At 35.9% G+C, this 16,916-nt stretch overlaps 1 protein-coding gene across 1 annotated transcript; it reads right to left on the bottom strand.

Moving 5' to 3' along the window:
- Positions 1-15,787: 15,787 nt before the first annotated feature.
- LOC141673577 (uncharacterized) lies at positions 15,788-16,690 on the bottom strand. Its single transcript, XM_074480330.1, has one exon. It carries the CDS (start codon positions 16,688-16,690, stop codon positions 15,788-15,790), a length of 903 nt encoding a protein of 300 aa, XP_074336431.1.
- Between the last annotated feature and the right edge of the window lie 226 nt (positions 16,691-16,916).

Genomic DNA, 16,916 nt, shown 5'->3' with positions numbered 1-16,916 from the left:
AAGTTATTTGAAGACTCAAATTCAGAGACAGAAAAGGCTTTATTCTGTAAAGTCTTACAGCACATACTGTCCCAAGTACAGAGATCACAAGGGTGATATTGTTGATATGAAGCCTAATACTGCAACGATCAGAACATATCTTGGTATTAAGGGACTTGGATTCAATCTAGAGTCTGACAAAGCCTATGTCATAAGACTAGATCAGGAGTTGAGAAAAGCAAAAATTAATGATCTCAGATATGCAATCTTCCAAACTGGTGAAGATACTGCAGAACTCAAAGATGCAAAAAGGAGGATGATTGATGAACTCAGATATGCTGTGAGATGTTTGTTAAAGAACTATCTCAGAACAACTCCTGACATCAAAGAGATCAGAAAATGAAGCCAAGTCAAGATCTATAACTGCTCAAATTCTGATATGTATACAGACTGAAGTTGTTATCAGAAGTTAAAGTTGGTAAAGCTTTAAGGACTGTAAGTTGTAGTTATCTAGTCAAATTCTCATGCATTTGTACTTAATGTTTTTGACATCATCAAATATCTGTTAAACTTGTATATTATGATAATTTACAAGTTGGGGGAGATTGTTAGATATATTTGATAATGTCATGTCTAATATAATTTATGTTTAGTTTTCAGATCTTACTTAAACAGGACAAATCAGTACTTAACTGAAATCAGCACTTATACTGAAGTTAGAACTTAACTTATCAGTACTTAAGATTTAGGAGATAATTATCAGGACATAATATCAGGACTTAAAGGAAACTTTCAGATAAGGAAGGCGGCTGATTTAAAGGAAAGAAGATCAAGACAAACGTAAGAAGAGATATGCATGAAGAAGGAATTATGTGAAGAATGGAATACTTGGAAGAAAAGATAACTGATTGATATATTTTAGGAAGCAGAATTATATTCCATATCAATTAGCGATTATCTTGTAACTGTGTGATATATAAACACAGACATAGGGTTTACACTGAAAGTGTTATCATTATCGAGAATATTATTCATTGTAACCCTAGCAGCTCTCGTGATATTTCTTCATCACTGAGAGAGGACAGTTCTACATTGTAACAAAGTTTAATAAAATTTGTTTTCTGTTACTTTTATTCTTTGAATTCGATTTGATTGTGCTATACACTGTATTCAACCCCCTTCTACAGTGTGTGTGACCTAACACGTGCTCACACAAGTTAGGATTAAATGAACCCACCAGTCATTGTAGCCCATTTTGATCAATATTGCCCTGAATAAACTCCATTCAATTCTGTCATACGCTTTACTCATGTCAAGTTTAATAGCCATATGACCTTCCTTGCCTCTTCTTTTTCGCTTCAAGAAATGCATGACTTCATAAGATACCATGACATTGTATGTAATTAACCTTCCCGGCATAAAGGCACTTTGATTTTCAGATATAACCGACTCCAAAGTCCTTTTCAGTCGATTTGCAGCCACCTTCGTTATTATCTTTACTAAAACTTTGCATAAGGATATTGGCCTTAAATCACTAATTAGCACTGGACATTTCTTTTTCGGAATCAAAACTATGTTAGTGGCATTCAAATCAGGATTTAAAGTACCTGTCATGAAGAAATCTTGCACCATCTTCACTACATCTGTCCCAACAATTTTCCAATGCCGTTGGAAAAATGCCGGAGTCATACCGTCCGGGCCCGGAGCTTTGTCCGGATTCATTTGAAATAACGTCGTTTTGATCTCCTCCTCTAGAACTGGGCTAAGTAACTCATCATTTTGAACCTCCGTTATTGTCTTTGAAACACAATCGACTACATGTAATAACCCCAATTTTTTTGGAAATTTTGAAACCCTTATGAATAGTGTTTTTGCTGAACGAGAAAACTTTTCAGACCACACTATATAGGAGTACTTTTATGGAAATTCTAAGATCATATTAGTATTCCATAAAGTAAATGAGTGTATGTAAAGGTCGTTAAAATTCGAATCCGGACACTTTGATTTTTCCCGAAAATCCACCAGATACCGAAAGAAATGAGTATAAGGTAACATGATTAAAAGGATTTAAATTCAAGGATTATAAGAGAGGATCATAAAAGGAATATAAAATATTGAGAAAGCTTTAGGGGAACCCAAGTAATAAGATCCCAGATATGATCCCTCAAACGACGAACGAGAACGAAAGTTAAGCGAACCGTAAAACAAATAAGCGACCAAGAGACAAGCTTGTACAAGAAGCCAAGGATTATGACATCATCAAACCACAAGGAAAGGACATGTGTTAAAAAGGTGACACAAGCATGGTGACATAAGCATGACAAAAAGAAGTGTGTTGTTGGTTGATTCTTGGCCATGCAAAAGTTACCATGGTAAAAGATCAAAATTGCCAAGCCAAAAAGGAAATCAACCAAGCAAAATATCATAACACAAAAATTAAAAATTTGACTTTGCTCCCATGAAGAGAAGCTCTCGGCCAAAACAAACCCAGCAACTTGAAATTGTCATATCTCCTTCAATACTCACTCAAATGTTGTGTTCTATAGCTCTTTGGAAAGGTATTGAGATGGCCTACAACTCTTGTTCACAAGTCTCTTCCAAATAAGCATGGTAAGACCCTCATTTTTACAGTTCTTTAAATCGGACTTTTAGAAACTTCAAAGCCTAACTTTGCATTCTTGATTTCTTTGGAAAGATCAAGCTTGTAGGAGGCTCCATAAGACTTCCTAGTAACTTTCCACCCTCCAAGAAAGGTATAAATCTTCACACCCTTTAGTAATAAGTTTTAATGTTGAAGTTTGGTGATGGTTTGGATGGATGAGTAGTTATTCGAACGATAAGCATGATTCGAGCTTAATTGTTAAGTAGTTTAGTTGAATTTGGAGATGTTATAATATATGATTGGATTGAGATCCTTGAGCTTATTATGACTGAAATCAGTATCATTGATATGTATCTTGAGTTTTTGTTGATTGGTAGTTGGATTGATATGATTTGGAATGGTAAAAAAATTGGGAAATCGCGTAAACATAGCCGTCGTAATGTCCGATTTTCTTTGGACTGTTTTTGTGCATAACATTAGGACCCGAGAACCCCCTGCTAGATTATGACCACTGCCATGTTTAGATAGCTCATGTTACGAGCTTCGTTTTGATATGTAGTTCGTTCGATTCCGATGCACGGTTTAGGAGAAACGACCGTTTTAAGTAACGGCGTTTCGCGAACGAAACTTTTCCCCTCGCCTTACTTTGAAACATAGGTTAAAGACCAAAAAGGGTTAATTAATGTATGAAACATTTATGGTAAGTGTGTTAGGAAGTTGGTAAGACACTCGCGAAGGAATCGCCTTAAAACTCGTAAAGGTTAAATTATTAAAAATGGTGGAGCCGAGGGTACCCGGGTGACTTAAGCGAATTAGTGAGCGCAAAACAAGCGTTAGAGTCTAAGTTAGTTAAAGTATAGATTTACAAGTGACTTTGGTTTAATTCCAACTTACTTGTTGTTTATAGGTTACCAGACTCGTCCCGAGCCATTCGTAACCCCAGTCGCTCAGGCAAGTTTTCTACCAGTTATAACTGTTGTTGTGATGTAAATATATGTATATGCATTATCTTGCGATAGTGCATGATTGTTATTAGCAAATTCTTGCGATATATTGTAGCATGTGATATGGTATATATGCATGCCTGTTTCATATTCTTGAAATTTATATCTGTTGGTTATTTGATAATACCTATGCTAGAGGATAGTTGTATCTTGCATATACCCTTAGTATAGGGACCCAAAGGTGAAAATATTTTCTAAAACCGGGAGTCGAGGATCCCGAGTAATCTTGTATATATGGATATGGATATATATATATATATATATATATATTTATATATATATATATATGGTTATAGTTTTCCAAACTATTAATCGAATAAGGTTTATTCGATAACTTTAAACTTTATTTTATTAATGAATATTATTTTGAATATTCATTCGAGGACTTATGACTCCTTTTATTTATTTAAATGAATATTATTTTGAATATTCATTCGAGGACTTATGACTCCTTTTATTTATTTAAATGAATATTATTTTGAATATTCATTCGGGGACTTATGACTCCTTTTAATTATTTATTGAATATTATTTGAATATTCATTCGAGGGCTTATGACTCTTTTATATTATTTATTGAATATTATTTGAATATTCATTTGAGGATCTATGACTCCGATTATTTGCTGTGATATATTCTTTATTTTATTAAAGAATAAGGTGTAAATAATCAAACTTATTTTCGATTATTCAAATAAAGATAATACTTTCATATAAGTATATCTTGGGTTATTTAATACTCGTTTCAAGTATAAATTTAATACTTCTACTTCAATTATTTTTATAAAGATTATTCTTTATGGGAATATTATTTAATTAATAATATTCAGATATTTTCTAATATTCTGGGGACTGATTTACTTCATTAAATCAGTCTTACTCCAAACACTCTTTAAAGTGTTTTCGAGTCTTCAAAATGATTTTTAAAAGTCAGAGCGGATCCCAAAACTCATTTTTATATTTAAGATCTTCCTTTTTAAAAGGGGATTTAAATACTCGCTCAAAAACCTGGGGAGTCCGGCTCTGTGGTGTATTTTATATTCGCAACGAGGTTGCAGATTTGGTAAATGAATTGATTACTTGCCCAACGTTCGGGAAGTAAGCCCATCTCATTGAGTCGGCATAAGCGACAGGCCGGGGTACGGTCTATTATTGTGTAAGTGGCTCAGTGGGAGTCCATCAAATGCATAAGTGGCTGAGTGGCAGTCCAGCATAGGTCTTAATTATGACCAGGGTGATGACCAGTGGGGAATTCGTCCATCTACTAGTAGAAAAGGTTACTTATTGGTATCTTTGCCTGATCAGCAAGATATCGGGTTTATGCCAAAATTCTTTTCCTTTCCAAAATTCATTGGATGTTTTAAACTCTGTTCATACTTTACATAACAGAGGTTCCAGGAAATGTTTAAGAGATATATATATGTGGATATATATATATCGGGACTAAATAAAGTATCTCGTAACTTTATTTCATTCAATAATATTTCAAAGATTGAATCTATTCAAGTCTTATCTTGTGGTCTCATCAGTGGGATGAACTTTTGAAACTGATTATAACTTGAATGGTGGTAGTTCAAGTAGTATTGGGAAAGATATAAGTATATTGGGGTATTTGGTAACCTCATCTTTTAAACTTATATCTAATTAATAATTGTCTTATGAATGACAAAGATTTTCAGAAAAACGTTGAGACAAGGTTAGATATATGAGATCACCTTGCAACGATATTTTTATATAGTTATACACTGGGATTTTGTGTATATTATGCATGGAAGAAGACTTCCAATATTTTGAAAAGTATATATGTATATATACTGAATATTTTGCGACTTCATCGCATTAAGATATCAAACTTGGTTCATTTCTTTTGATCAAGACTTTCATGAGTATTATGAGTAGGCTCATATATTGTAAATCATTATACATATTATTTTGGTGGGCTTGCTGCTCACCCTTGCTTTATTTCTTCATCACACAACAACAGTTAGGAAAGATGGCCAGACTCCAGCAGACCCAGCGTAAGCGCGTGGGAAGCGTCCCGCATCTTCCCGTTGATGTTGTAGCTGCTATAGCTGCAGAGGTAGATCTATTGTAGATCAGACCATCTACTTTTGAGAATCAATTATGTATAATTATAACTTGTGGCAGATAATGGCAATTAACTGTAAATTTATCAAGTAATCATTTTGGGTTGTAATAACTTTTAAATTGTGGATTCAAAGACTTGTACTTATTTAAATTTCATCTCTGAGACTATAACGGGTTGTGGTGTGTGTTAGTGTGGGGTCACAGCATAAGGTTATTATTATTAATTAAGTGAAGTGATATTGTGGAAAGAAAGACCGTGACGACCCGGATCCCCGACCCCGGATCTGGGGGTGTTACAGAAATGGTATCAGAGCTAAGCGTTATAAACCTCAGAGATGATGTGACGTTAAGATAATAAGTTCACAAAGATAATAAGAACTCTTGCCAAGTTCATAGTCGGGCTACCTAACGTAATACTGACAGTTAAAACCCTTATGGGAACCCTTATAAATATCGTGATAGGAGCGTAGTTCGTTATCGTATATGGTAGCGGGACTCCGAACCCTGAGGTTGAGGAGCAACATCGCGATGATATTTTATTACTAATTGGAGATCGGATTGTGGATCCGATAGAGTGTCCTAATGCAGGACCGGATGATGTTGATATTGAGGATTTAGCGGTTGAGGATGTTGTCCTAGAAGGGATAGTTGTTGAGGAGGATCCCATGGAGAATCCTGATAGGATTGGATAAAGGACCACTGATGAATTGATGACCATGGTTTGGTCGACTACCAGAGGTAGGATTGACCGGTCACTACCGGAGGTTCGTTCAAGTTTGTAAAGATAGTAGCCCCTTTAACGCGGCTTACTCGTAAGACTGAGAAGTTCGAATGGACAGAGAAATGTGGGAACAACTTTTAAGAACCGAAGCAAAGGTTGGTGACGTTCCCTATGTTGGCGTTGCCGGATGGAAAATGAGATTTTGTGATTTGTAAGTGACGCTTCGCATAAGAAATTAGGGTGCTTCTTATATAGCACAACAAGATAATCGCGTCTGCGTCAAGACAATTAAGGTAATATGAAATTCGATATCCCCGCCCATGAGCTTAGGCTCGTGGCAATAGTTTTACCCTAAAGATCGGAGGCACTACTTGTATGGAGAGAAGTGCGAGAATTACCTAAGCCATAAGTGCTCTAGTACATTTTCACGTAGAAAGAGCTCAACATATTCCAGAGGAGGCAGTTAGAGCTAATCAAGAATTATGATTGGGAGATTCTTTATCATTCGGGGAAAGCCAATATGGTGGCTTATGCCCTTAGTAAAAAGGAGAGACTCAAGATGATAATGTCTTTGGGAGAAGTGATAAGAGATTTTGAGAAAATGGAAATAGTAGTGAAGGTAACCGGAGCCGGTACCGAAAAGCTGTTTGAAATTGCAATAGAGACCGAATTATTGGAAAAGAGCATATTGTGCCAGAAAAAGGTGATGAATGAAGGCAGAGAGCCAACAAATAAATATGAGATTAATACTGAGAAAGATGATAAGGGAATAATGAGGTATTCCTATAGAATTTGGGTTCCAAAAGTTCAAGAGCGTAAGGATGAGAACTTAGATGAGAGCCATAGTTTGAGGAATAAGATTTAGAGCAAACCCTGAACGTGATAGTCAGGGAGGTCGCCATCAAGATAGAAGGAACCCATGACATAATGGAGTGGAAAATGAGGATTTTAAATTAAAAGATGACCCCAATTATGGGGAGTAGGATGGAACATTTCATACTAAGGAAACAGAAAGTCGAGTAAGGAAAGGAGACCCGAGACGGTACTCCTATACGGCAATTCATGGACCTGTCTAAAGAGAACTTAGACTATTATCCCCAACCACCACCCTGAGGAGACAGTTAGGTGAGAAATTCTTTCAGGACCTTTAAATCGCTAAGCTCTCAGAGTTCCAAGGAACAGGCTGACCCAGCCGAGGCAAGAGCCTGGCTAAAGGAAATATAGGAATCATTTGAGATTCAAAATGATTGATGAACCACAAAAGACTGTTTGTATCACTCACCCTCCTAAGAGAGAGACCACCCGCTGGTGAAAGGCCAAGGAAGGCACGGAGCAAGAGATTATAATAAATTGATTTAAGTTCAGTCAATTGTTTTCAGGAAAGTACTTCCCAAGGTTATGGAGATAATGTAAAAGCTTTAGAGCCAAAACAAAGGAAGACGAGTATGATGAATTATGAATCTAAGCTGTAAAAGTTGTTAAGATTCGTTCTGAAGACGCGAATCCAGAATGACGGGATGTTTGAAATCAATACTTATGTTGTGTTAGTTCATGAAATAATGATAAGAGAAAGGAAAATAAAAAGAAACTGAAGTGGAAAGGAATATAAAGGCAATAGAGTTTGAGGTATGATAAGGGAGTTGGGTATGAGGAAACCCTAAAGACTCGTAGCAATAGACATAGAAAAGTATGTAATTGTCAGGATGAGGATGATTCACCATGAGTTAAAATTGATAGTTGAAGGCATAAGAGATACATATATTGTACCCCCTTTAAGTTGGGAGGATTCGAGGAAACATTGAGATAGTTCGAAGGATAAATAGTGAGACGCGGATAGACTGAGGAGACAAGGAAGTAAGAAATTAGGAAAATTGGATGAAGGAAGTGACCTTCAAGAATGTGAAGTGTAAGACCGGTGGCATGATACCCAGGAAGGGAGACGCCAGGTATGAAAGATATACCAACATTGAGGTGACTGTTGAGATAAACAACAAAAGTAAATAAGGATTTATTAAGAAGAAGTTCACGTTGAACACGACCAATATCTTCCAGATCATCCATGTGATCATTACCAAATCAGGAAAGACAAGCGGATAACCGTTGTTATCTTTTGGAGGCCATATGGATTGACCTTAATTTGAATAAGGATGCTATTATGAAGTTAGGTATAGACTATCGTGGTGGAAATGATTGAACAAGATACCCTTATCAGGGATATATGACTTTATTTATCCATGGAAGGATGCTTGTACCTTTTTAGAGGTGGAATTAAGGATAGAACATCGGTAACTTAAAACGAATCCTAGGGGAATGCATAAAGGTTGGCATTTCACCCTTAATAGGGATAGTATGAGTTTTGACAGTATGAATTGGAAATGATTAAGATAACAACAACCTTTAAGGATCAGTGGAGAAATTTTTCAGAAGTATATAGACAATGGTTCTAGTAATAGTGAATGGTATTTTGATATGCCCTGTATCTAGGGAATACAGGAGGGATGATTGAAGGATAACCTTAGAGGTTTTACAAGGAGAAAGGTAATATTCAAAATTCTCAAGAATAAAAATGTTGATAAAGGAAATATGACATAATTATAATGTTGCCAAGTGGGGCACGTGTTAAACCACGAGAAAGTATGGATCGAACCAGTAATGGTCGAAATTGTTCAGGGCAATTAGGACTTAAGATAAAAGATGTTCTAATTATGATTGAGAGTCAGTCATGACAGTGATTAACCTCTAAAGACTGAGGGGATAACTTATGGAAAAATGGAAATTTTTTTTCTTTCCCATCTGATTTTAAGGAAAACATCTTCACTCAAGCAGTGATCGGAAATAAGGTAGAAAATTTATTTGGAGGTGGTTAAAATGACATTGACTGTAAGGAAATTTTACTATCAGGAAAGGCCAAAGAGGTGGCCGACACTTTAAAGGTAAGTGGATAATTATAGGCGCGTGTGCCAAAAGAATACAGTGATGATGGTTAAAAATGTGAAGGTTGAATTATGGTTTGGAAGATTGACATTCCTTCTGATGACTGTGCAATACCCAACCGTAATAGTAGTTGGTAAAGGTTTAAATTGTGTAATCGCCATGAACGGGCTATCTATCTTAGAAGGTCCTATCTTGAGATAAGCCAGGACCATGTTTCAAAAAGGACCAAACAAACCTTTGAGTTAAGTCTTCTATTGAAGGCATATGATTAAGAATGGTATTAACCTGCTATCGTTGCTTTGATTGAAACTCTTCTGCACTTTTATTTGCTTCATGTCATGTATGTATGTCAGGATCAGGAGTGTTCTTCATGAATCATGAATGGTGATTATGTTACCTCCTTAGAAGGATTAGATACGAGATGTATGGATTCCGTATGGTTAGTTATTAAGACTTCATGGAAAATGAATGACTACAGTAGGTCAGTGGTGGACCATAGTAAGGCAGTAATGATTCTGCGATTAATGAGCTGATTACAACCGTGAGAGTTGTATTGGAATGGGTGTTGAGATTGAGTACCACTAATCGGGTAGTGGTAGTGTATAAGTTATCATTGATAGACTAATTAAGTAGAGTATCTACCTAGTGAATAATTATTCTTTCTTATCAATAGAGAGTCGTATTATTATACGGGGAAGGTTGCGGTGCAAGCATAGAATTCAAGTAACGATGATGTCTAGAATGAGATCCCAGATTCGATTTTCGATGTCGAGGGAGTTTCAAAGGTGATTATGTATAAGCTCAAGGAAGAGTGTGGGTCCATAGAATGATGGACGGGATAGCGAAAATATTTAGGCATGGGAAATACGAGGCTATAATGCTTGATGCTGATATAAATACGTATATGTTTTGTTCTCCTATGACAAACCTCTATAGTTCAGAGGTAGGTTCCAAGCCAGATATTTTGTGGCAGTATATTTTTTTCATATATACAATTCTCTTCAGTTCGTTCTTTTCTCTTCTTTTCATTTCATGTAAGCTGAGAAGAACAACCCTTCCAAAAGGGGAGGTATTGCCGAATGACTATCTATCTGTGTGATAGAAGCCGAGTAGGATACCAGCTATTGTTTAATTGCTTGTCAAGTACTAAAGGCTGGCCACCTTCTGTACTAACTATGCAATATAACAAGTGTTCATGATCATAGTGATCTCTCAACAAATTCCTTTACTTCTATTTGATTGATCAAATTTTGGAAAATAGAAACAACTGAAAAAGGAGTAATAAAGTGGTGGTAGTATGCGGAATGGGAACATATTCGTGATACTAAGGTTGACGTGGTTATTAAAAGGTTATAGAACGCTAACGAGCAAAAGTATAACCAGTATAATATTAGGAACGGAAGGTGATAGCGATTACGAACTGGAAAAGAATGAGTATTGAGAAGCAAAAGTTCTAATGCTAAAAGCTATAATGAGAGTCTGTGCAATAGACTTGAAAGAATTTAGAATGATCACTTAATTCGGATTGAGTTATCTTACGATAATAGATCATATGTCATTATCGAGATGTCGCCTTATGAGATTCTTGAGGGAAGATAATGTCGATCTCCCTTATGTTAGGATGAAGTTGTAGAGCGTAAGATGCTCGGACCCGCAGTAGTCCAAAGGACCAAGGATATGATAGATCTAATCAGAGGACGGCTGGTAGTAGCCCAAAATGGACATGATAAGTATGTTGATTTGACACGAAAGGATAAAGAGTATGAAATAGGGGACCTAGTAATGTTATAGGTATCCCTTGGAAAGGATTGATGAGGTTCGGAAAGAAAGGAAAGCTAATTCTACAATTTGTTGGACCCTTGGATATATTAAGACGTTTGGGAAGTTAGCATATGAGCTAGCCCTAACCCCGAACATGTAGCAAGTTCATAACGTGTTCCACGTATCAATGATAAGGAAGTGTAATTCGGATGCCAGATAAATAGAGGCATATGAGCGCATAGATATGCAACCAGACGTAACCTATATGGAGCAACCAGGAAGGGTATAAAGTAAAAAGGAACGAGTGCTTAGGAGAAGGGTTATCAAACTAGTAAGAGTTTGATGGTAGAACCACAATGTGGGAAAATTTACTCGAGAGTTAGAAAGTGCAATGCTAAGAGAGTATCCCTATTCACTTTCTATCTGATTCCGGGACGGAATCCTTTTAAGGAGGGGAGACTGTAATAACCCCAATTTTTTGGAAATTTTGAAACCCTTATGAATAGTGTTTTTGCTGAACGAGAAAACTTTTCAGACCACACTATATAGGAGTACTTTTATGGAAATTCTAAGATCGTATTAGTATTCCATAAAGTAAATGAGTGTATGTAAAGGTCGTTAAAATTCGAATCCGGACACTTTGATTTTTCCCGAAAATCCACCAGATACCGAAAGAAATGAGTATAAGGTAACATGATTAAAAGGATTTAAATTCAAGGATTATAAGAGAGGATCATAAAAGGAATATAAAATATTGAGAAAGCTTTAGGGGAACCCAAGTAATAAGATCCCAGATATGATCCCTCAAACGACGAACGAGAACGAAAGTTAAGCGAACCGTAAAACAAATAAGCGACCAAGAGACAAGCTTGTACAAGAAGCCAAGGATTATGACATCATCAAACCACAAGGAAAGGACATGTGTTAAAAAGGTGACACAAGCATGGTGACATAAGCATGACAAAAAGAAGTGTGTTGTTGGTTGATTCTTGGCCATGCAAAAGTTACCATGGTAAAAGATCAAAATTGCCAAGCCAAAAAGGAAATCAACCAAGCAAAATATCATAACACAAAAATTAAAAATTTGACTTTGCTCCCATGAAGAGAAGCTCTCGGCCAAAACAAACCCAGCAACTTGAAATTGTCATATCTCCTTCAATACTCACTCAAATGTTGTGTTCTATAGCTCTTTGGAAAGGTATTGAGATGGCCTACAACTCTTGTTCACAAGTCTCTTCCAAATAAGCATGGTAAGACCCTCATTTTTACAGTTCTTTAAATCGGACTTTTAGAAACTTCAAAGCCTAACTTTGCATTCTTGATTTCTTTGGAAAGATCAAGCTTGTAGGAGGCTCCATAAGACTTCCTAGTAACTTTCCACCCTCCAAGAAAGGTATAAATCTTCACACCCTTTAGTAATAAGTTTTAATGTTGAAGTTTGGTGATGGTTTGGATGGATGAGTAGTTATTCGAACGATAAGCATGATTCGAGCTTAATTGTTAAGTAGTTTAGTTGAATTTGGAGATGTTATAATATATGATTGGATTGAGATCCTTGAGCTTATTATGACTGAAATCAGTATCATTGATATGTATCTTGAGTTTTTGTTGATTGGTAGTTGGATTGATATGATTTGGAATGGTAAAAAAATTGGGAAATCGCGTAAACATAGCCGTCGTAATGTCCGATTTTCTTTGGACTGTTTTTGTGCATAACATTAGGACCCGAGAACCCCCTGCTAGATTATGACCACTGCCATGTTTAGATAGCTCATGTTACGAGCTTCGTTTTGATATGTAGTTCGTTCGATTCCGATGCACGGTTTAGGAGAAACGACCGTTTTAAGTAACGGCGTTTCGCGAACGAAACTTTTCCCCTCGCCTTACTTTGAAACATAGGTTAAAGACCAAAAAGGGTTAATTAATGTATGAAACATTTATGGTAAGTGTGTTAGGCAGTTGGTAAGACACTCGCGAAGGAATCGCCTTAAAACTCGTAAAGGTTAAATTATTAAAAATGGTGGAGCCGAGGGTACCCGGGTGACTTAAGCGAATTAGTGAGCGCAAAACAAGCGTTAGAGTCTAAGTTAGTTAAAGTATAGATTTACAAGTGACTTTGGTTTAATTCCAACTTACTTGTTGTTTATAGGTTACCAGACTCGTCCCGAGCCATTCGTAACCCCAGTCGCTCAGGCAAGTTTTCTACCAGTTATAACTGTTGTTGTGATGTAAATATATGTATATGCATTATCTTGCGATAGTGCATGATTGTTATTAGCAAATTCTTGCGATATATTGTAGCATGTGATATGGTATATATGCATGCCTGTTTCATATTCTTGAAATTTATATCTGTTGGTTATTTGATAATACCTATGCTAGAGGATAGTTGTATCTTGCATATACCCTTAGTATAGGGACCCAAAGGTGAAAATATTTTCTAAAACCGGGAGTCGAGGATCCCGAGTAATCTTGTATATATGGATATGGATATATATATATATATATATTTATATATATATATATGGTTATAGTTTTCCAAACTATTAATCGAATAAGGTTTATTCGATAACTTTAAACTTTATTTTATTAATGAATATTATTTTGAATATTCATTCGAGGACTTATGACTCCTTTTATTTATTTAAATGAATATTATTTTGAATATTCATTCGAGGACTTATGACTCCTTTTATTTATTTAAATGAATATTATTTTGAATATTCATTCGGGGACTTATGACTCCTTTTAATTATTTATTGAATATTATTTGAATATTCATTCGAGGGCTTATGACTCTTTTATATTATTTATTGAATATTATTTGAATATTCATTTGAGGATCTATGACTCCGATTATTTGCTGTGATATATTCTTTATTTTATTAAAGAATAAGGTGTAAATAATCAAACTTATTTTCGATTATTCAAATAAAGATAATACTTTCATATAAGTATATCTTGGGTTATTTAATACTCGTTTCAAGTATAAATTTAATACTTCTACTTCAATTATTTTTATAAAGATTATTCTTTATGGGAATATTATTTAATTAATAATATTCAGATATTTTCTAATATTCTGGGGACTGATTTACTTCATTAAATCAGTCTTACTCCAAACACTCTTTAAAGTGTTTTCGAGTCTTCAAAATGATTTTTAAAAGTCAGAGCGGATCCCAAAACTCATTTTTATATTTAAGATCTTCCTTTTTAAAAGGGGATTTAAATACTCGCTCAAAAACCTGGGGAGTCCGGCTCTGTGGTGTATTTTATATTCGCAACGAGGTTGCAGATTTGGTAAATGAATTGATTACTTGCCCAACGTTCGGGAAGTAAGCCCATCTCATTGAGTCGGCATAAGCGACAGGCCGGGGTACGGTCTATTATTGTGTAAGTGGCTCAGTGGGAGTCCATCAAATGCATAAGTGGCTGAGTGGCAGTCCAGCATAGGTCTTAATTATGACCAGGGTGATGACCAGTGGGGAATTCGTCCATCTACTAGTAGAAAAGGTTACTTATTGGTATCTTTGCCTGATCAGCAAGATATCGGGTTTATGCCAAAATTCTTTTCCTTTCCAAAATTCATTGGATGTTTTAAACTCTGTTCATACTTTACATAACAGAGGTTCCAGGAAATGTTTAAGAGATATATATATGTGGATATATATATATCGGGACTAAATAAAGTATCTCGTAACTTTATTTCATTCAATAATATTTCAAAGATTGAATCTATTCAAGTCTTATCTTGTGGTCTCATCAGTGGGATGAACTTTTGAAACTGATTATAACTTGAATGGTGGTAGTTCAAGTAGTATTGGGAAAGATATAAGTATATTGGGGTATTTGGTAACCTCATCTTTTAAACTTATATCTAATTAATAATTGTCTTATGAATGACAAAGATTTTCAGAAAAACGTTGAGACAAGGTTAGATATATGAGATCACCTTGCAACGATATTTTTATATAGTTATACACTGGGATTTTGTGTATATTATGCATGGAAGAAGACTTCCAATATTTTGAAAAGTATATATGTATATATACTGAATATTTTGCGACTTCATCGCATTAAGATATCAAACTTGGTTCATTTCTTTTGATCAAGACTTTCATGAGTATTATGAGTAGGCTCATATATTGTAAATCATTATACATATTATTTTGGTGGGCTTGCTGCTCACCCTTGCTTTATTTCTTCATCACACAACAACAGTTAGGAAAGATGGCCAGACTCCAGCAGACCCAGCGTAAGCGCGTGGGAAGCGTCCCGCATCTTCCCGTTGATGTTGTAGCTGCTATAGCTGCAGAGGTAGATCTATTGTAGATCAGACCATCTACTTTTGAGAATCAATTATGTATAATTATAACTTGTGGCAGATAATGGCAATTAACTGTAAATTTATCAAGTAATCATTTTGGGTTGTAATAACTTTTAAATTGTGGATTCAAAGACTTGTACTTATTTAAATTTCATCTCTGAGACTATAACGGGTTGTGGTGTGTGTTAGTGTGGGGTCACAGCATAAGGTTATTATTATTAATTAAGTGAAGTGATATTGTGGAAAGAAAGACCGTGACGACCCGGATCCCCGACCCCGGATCTGGGGGTGTTACACTACACCTCGCCAGTCAGCCTCGGTTGTTGTAAATAGATTATTGAAGTAACTCAAAATTAAACCTGGCAGACCATGTTACCAATCCAGCCAATTTCCATTTCCATCCTGCAACCTCTGGATATGATTGTTTCTCCTACGACCACTAGCTATTTTGTGGAAATATTTAGAATTTTTATCCCCTGTTTGTAGCCATAGCTGCTTCGACCTCTGCCTCCAAAAAATCTCCCTCTGATTGAAAATGCTATCCAGTTTTTCTTTTGCTATCTTGTACCTTTCTTTAGACACTGCATCACATCCCTTCTTGTACCGCCTCAACTCTGCTTTACATTCTTTAATTCGGCCAGAAAAATTCCCTGTAATCTCTTTCCCCCACACTGCCAAATTATCACTACACATCTTGATTTTCTCCTGAATATTATTATCTTGACTATGCAACCAACTCTCCCTGACTAGCTGTTCACACATCGGTTCCGTAGTCCATGCATTCTCAAACTTAAACCGGTACACCTTTGGCTTTCGATTCAGAATTTGAGGAACTAACAAAATTGCACTATGATCAGATGGAGCTCCGTCCAACTTATACAATTTCTCTAATGGAAAATAATTTAACCAACTCTCATTTGTAAGTGCTCTGTCTAATCTAATTTCCATCCAATCATCCGTATCTCTCCCCAGTTTCCAAGTAAATTGGTGCCCAGTTAACTCCAAATCAACTAAATTAGTATCATGAATAACTTCATTGAATCCCTCAATCAACCAATCAGGGTACGATTCTCCTCCCTTCTTGTCATTGGCAGACATAATATTATTCAAGTCACCAACTACGCACCACGGGAGATTCGCATCCCGTGCCAAATTCCGAAGAAGTTCCCTAGTAATTCGTCTTTTATTCCTATCTGGCTCACCATAAAACCCTGTTAAACACCATTCTTGCAAATCAACCAATCTCACTTTAACTTCAATATGATATTTAGACATACCTATCAGCTCAGCTGGATTTTTTCTTTCCACATCAGCGCGAGACCCCCACTTTTACCAACTGGATCCACTGTTATTAAACCTTCAAAACCAAGCTTTTTCTTCACCCATTCCAACCTCGATCATTTAGCCATAGTCTCATAAAGAAACAAGAAAGTGGGATGTTCTTGACGCACCACGTCATAAAGGAACTGAACTTTCCGAGGAAGCCCCATGTCCTGGCAGT

This window comes from Apium graveolens, chromosome 7, assembly GCF_009905375.1.
Source record: "Apium graveolens cultivar Ventura chromosome 7, ASM990537v1, whole genome shotgun sequence".
In the NCBI taxonomy this organism is placed as follows: domain Eukaryota; kingdom Viridiplantae; phylum Streptophyta; class Magnoliopsida; order Apiales; family Apiaceae; genus Apium; species Apium graveolens.
Note: the sequence above shows the minus strand (reverse complement) of the source record. Positions and strands in the feature narration are given on the sequence as shown.

Coding starts and splice junctions, on each gene's coding strand:
- LOC141673577 (XM_074480330.1), bottom strand. CDS start 16,690: ATGTCTAAATATCATATTGAAGTTAAAGTGAGATTGGTTGATTTGCAA.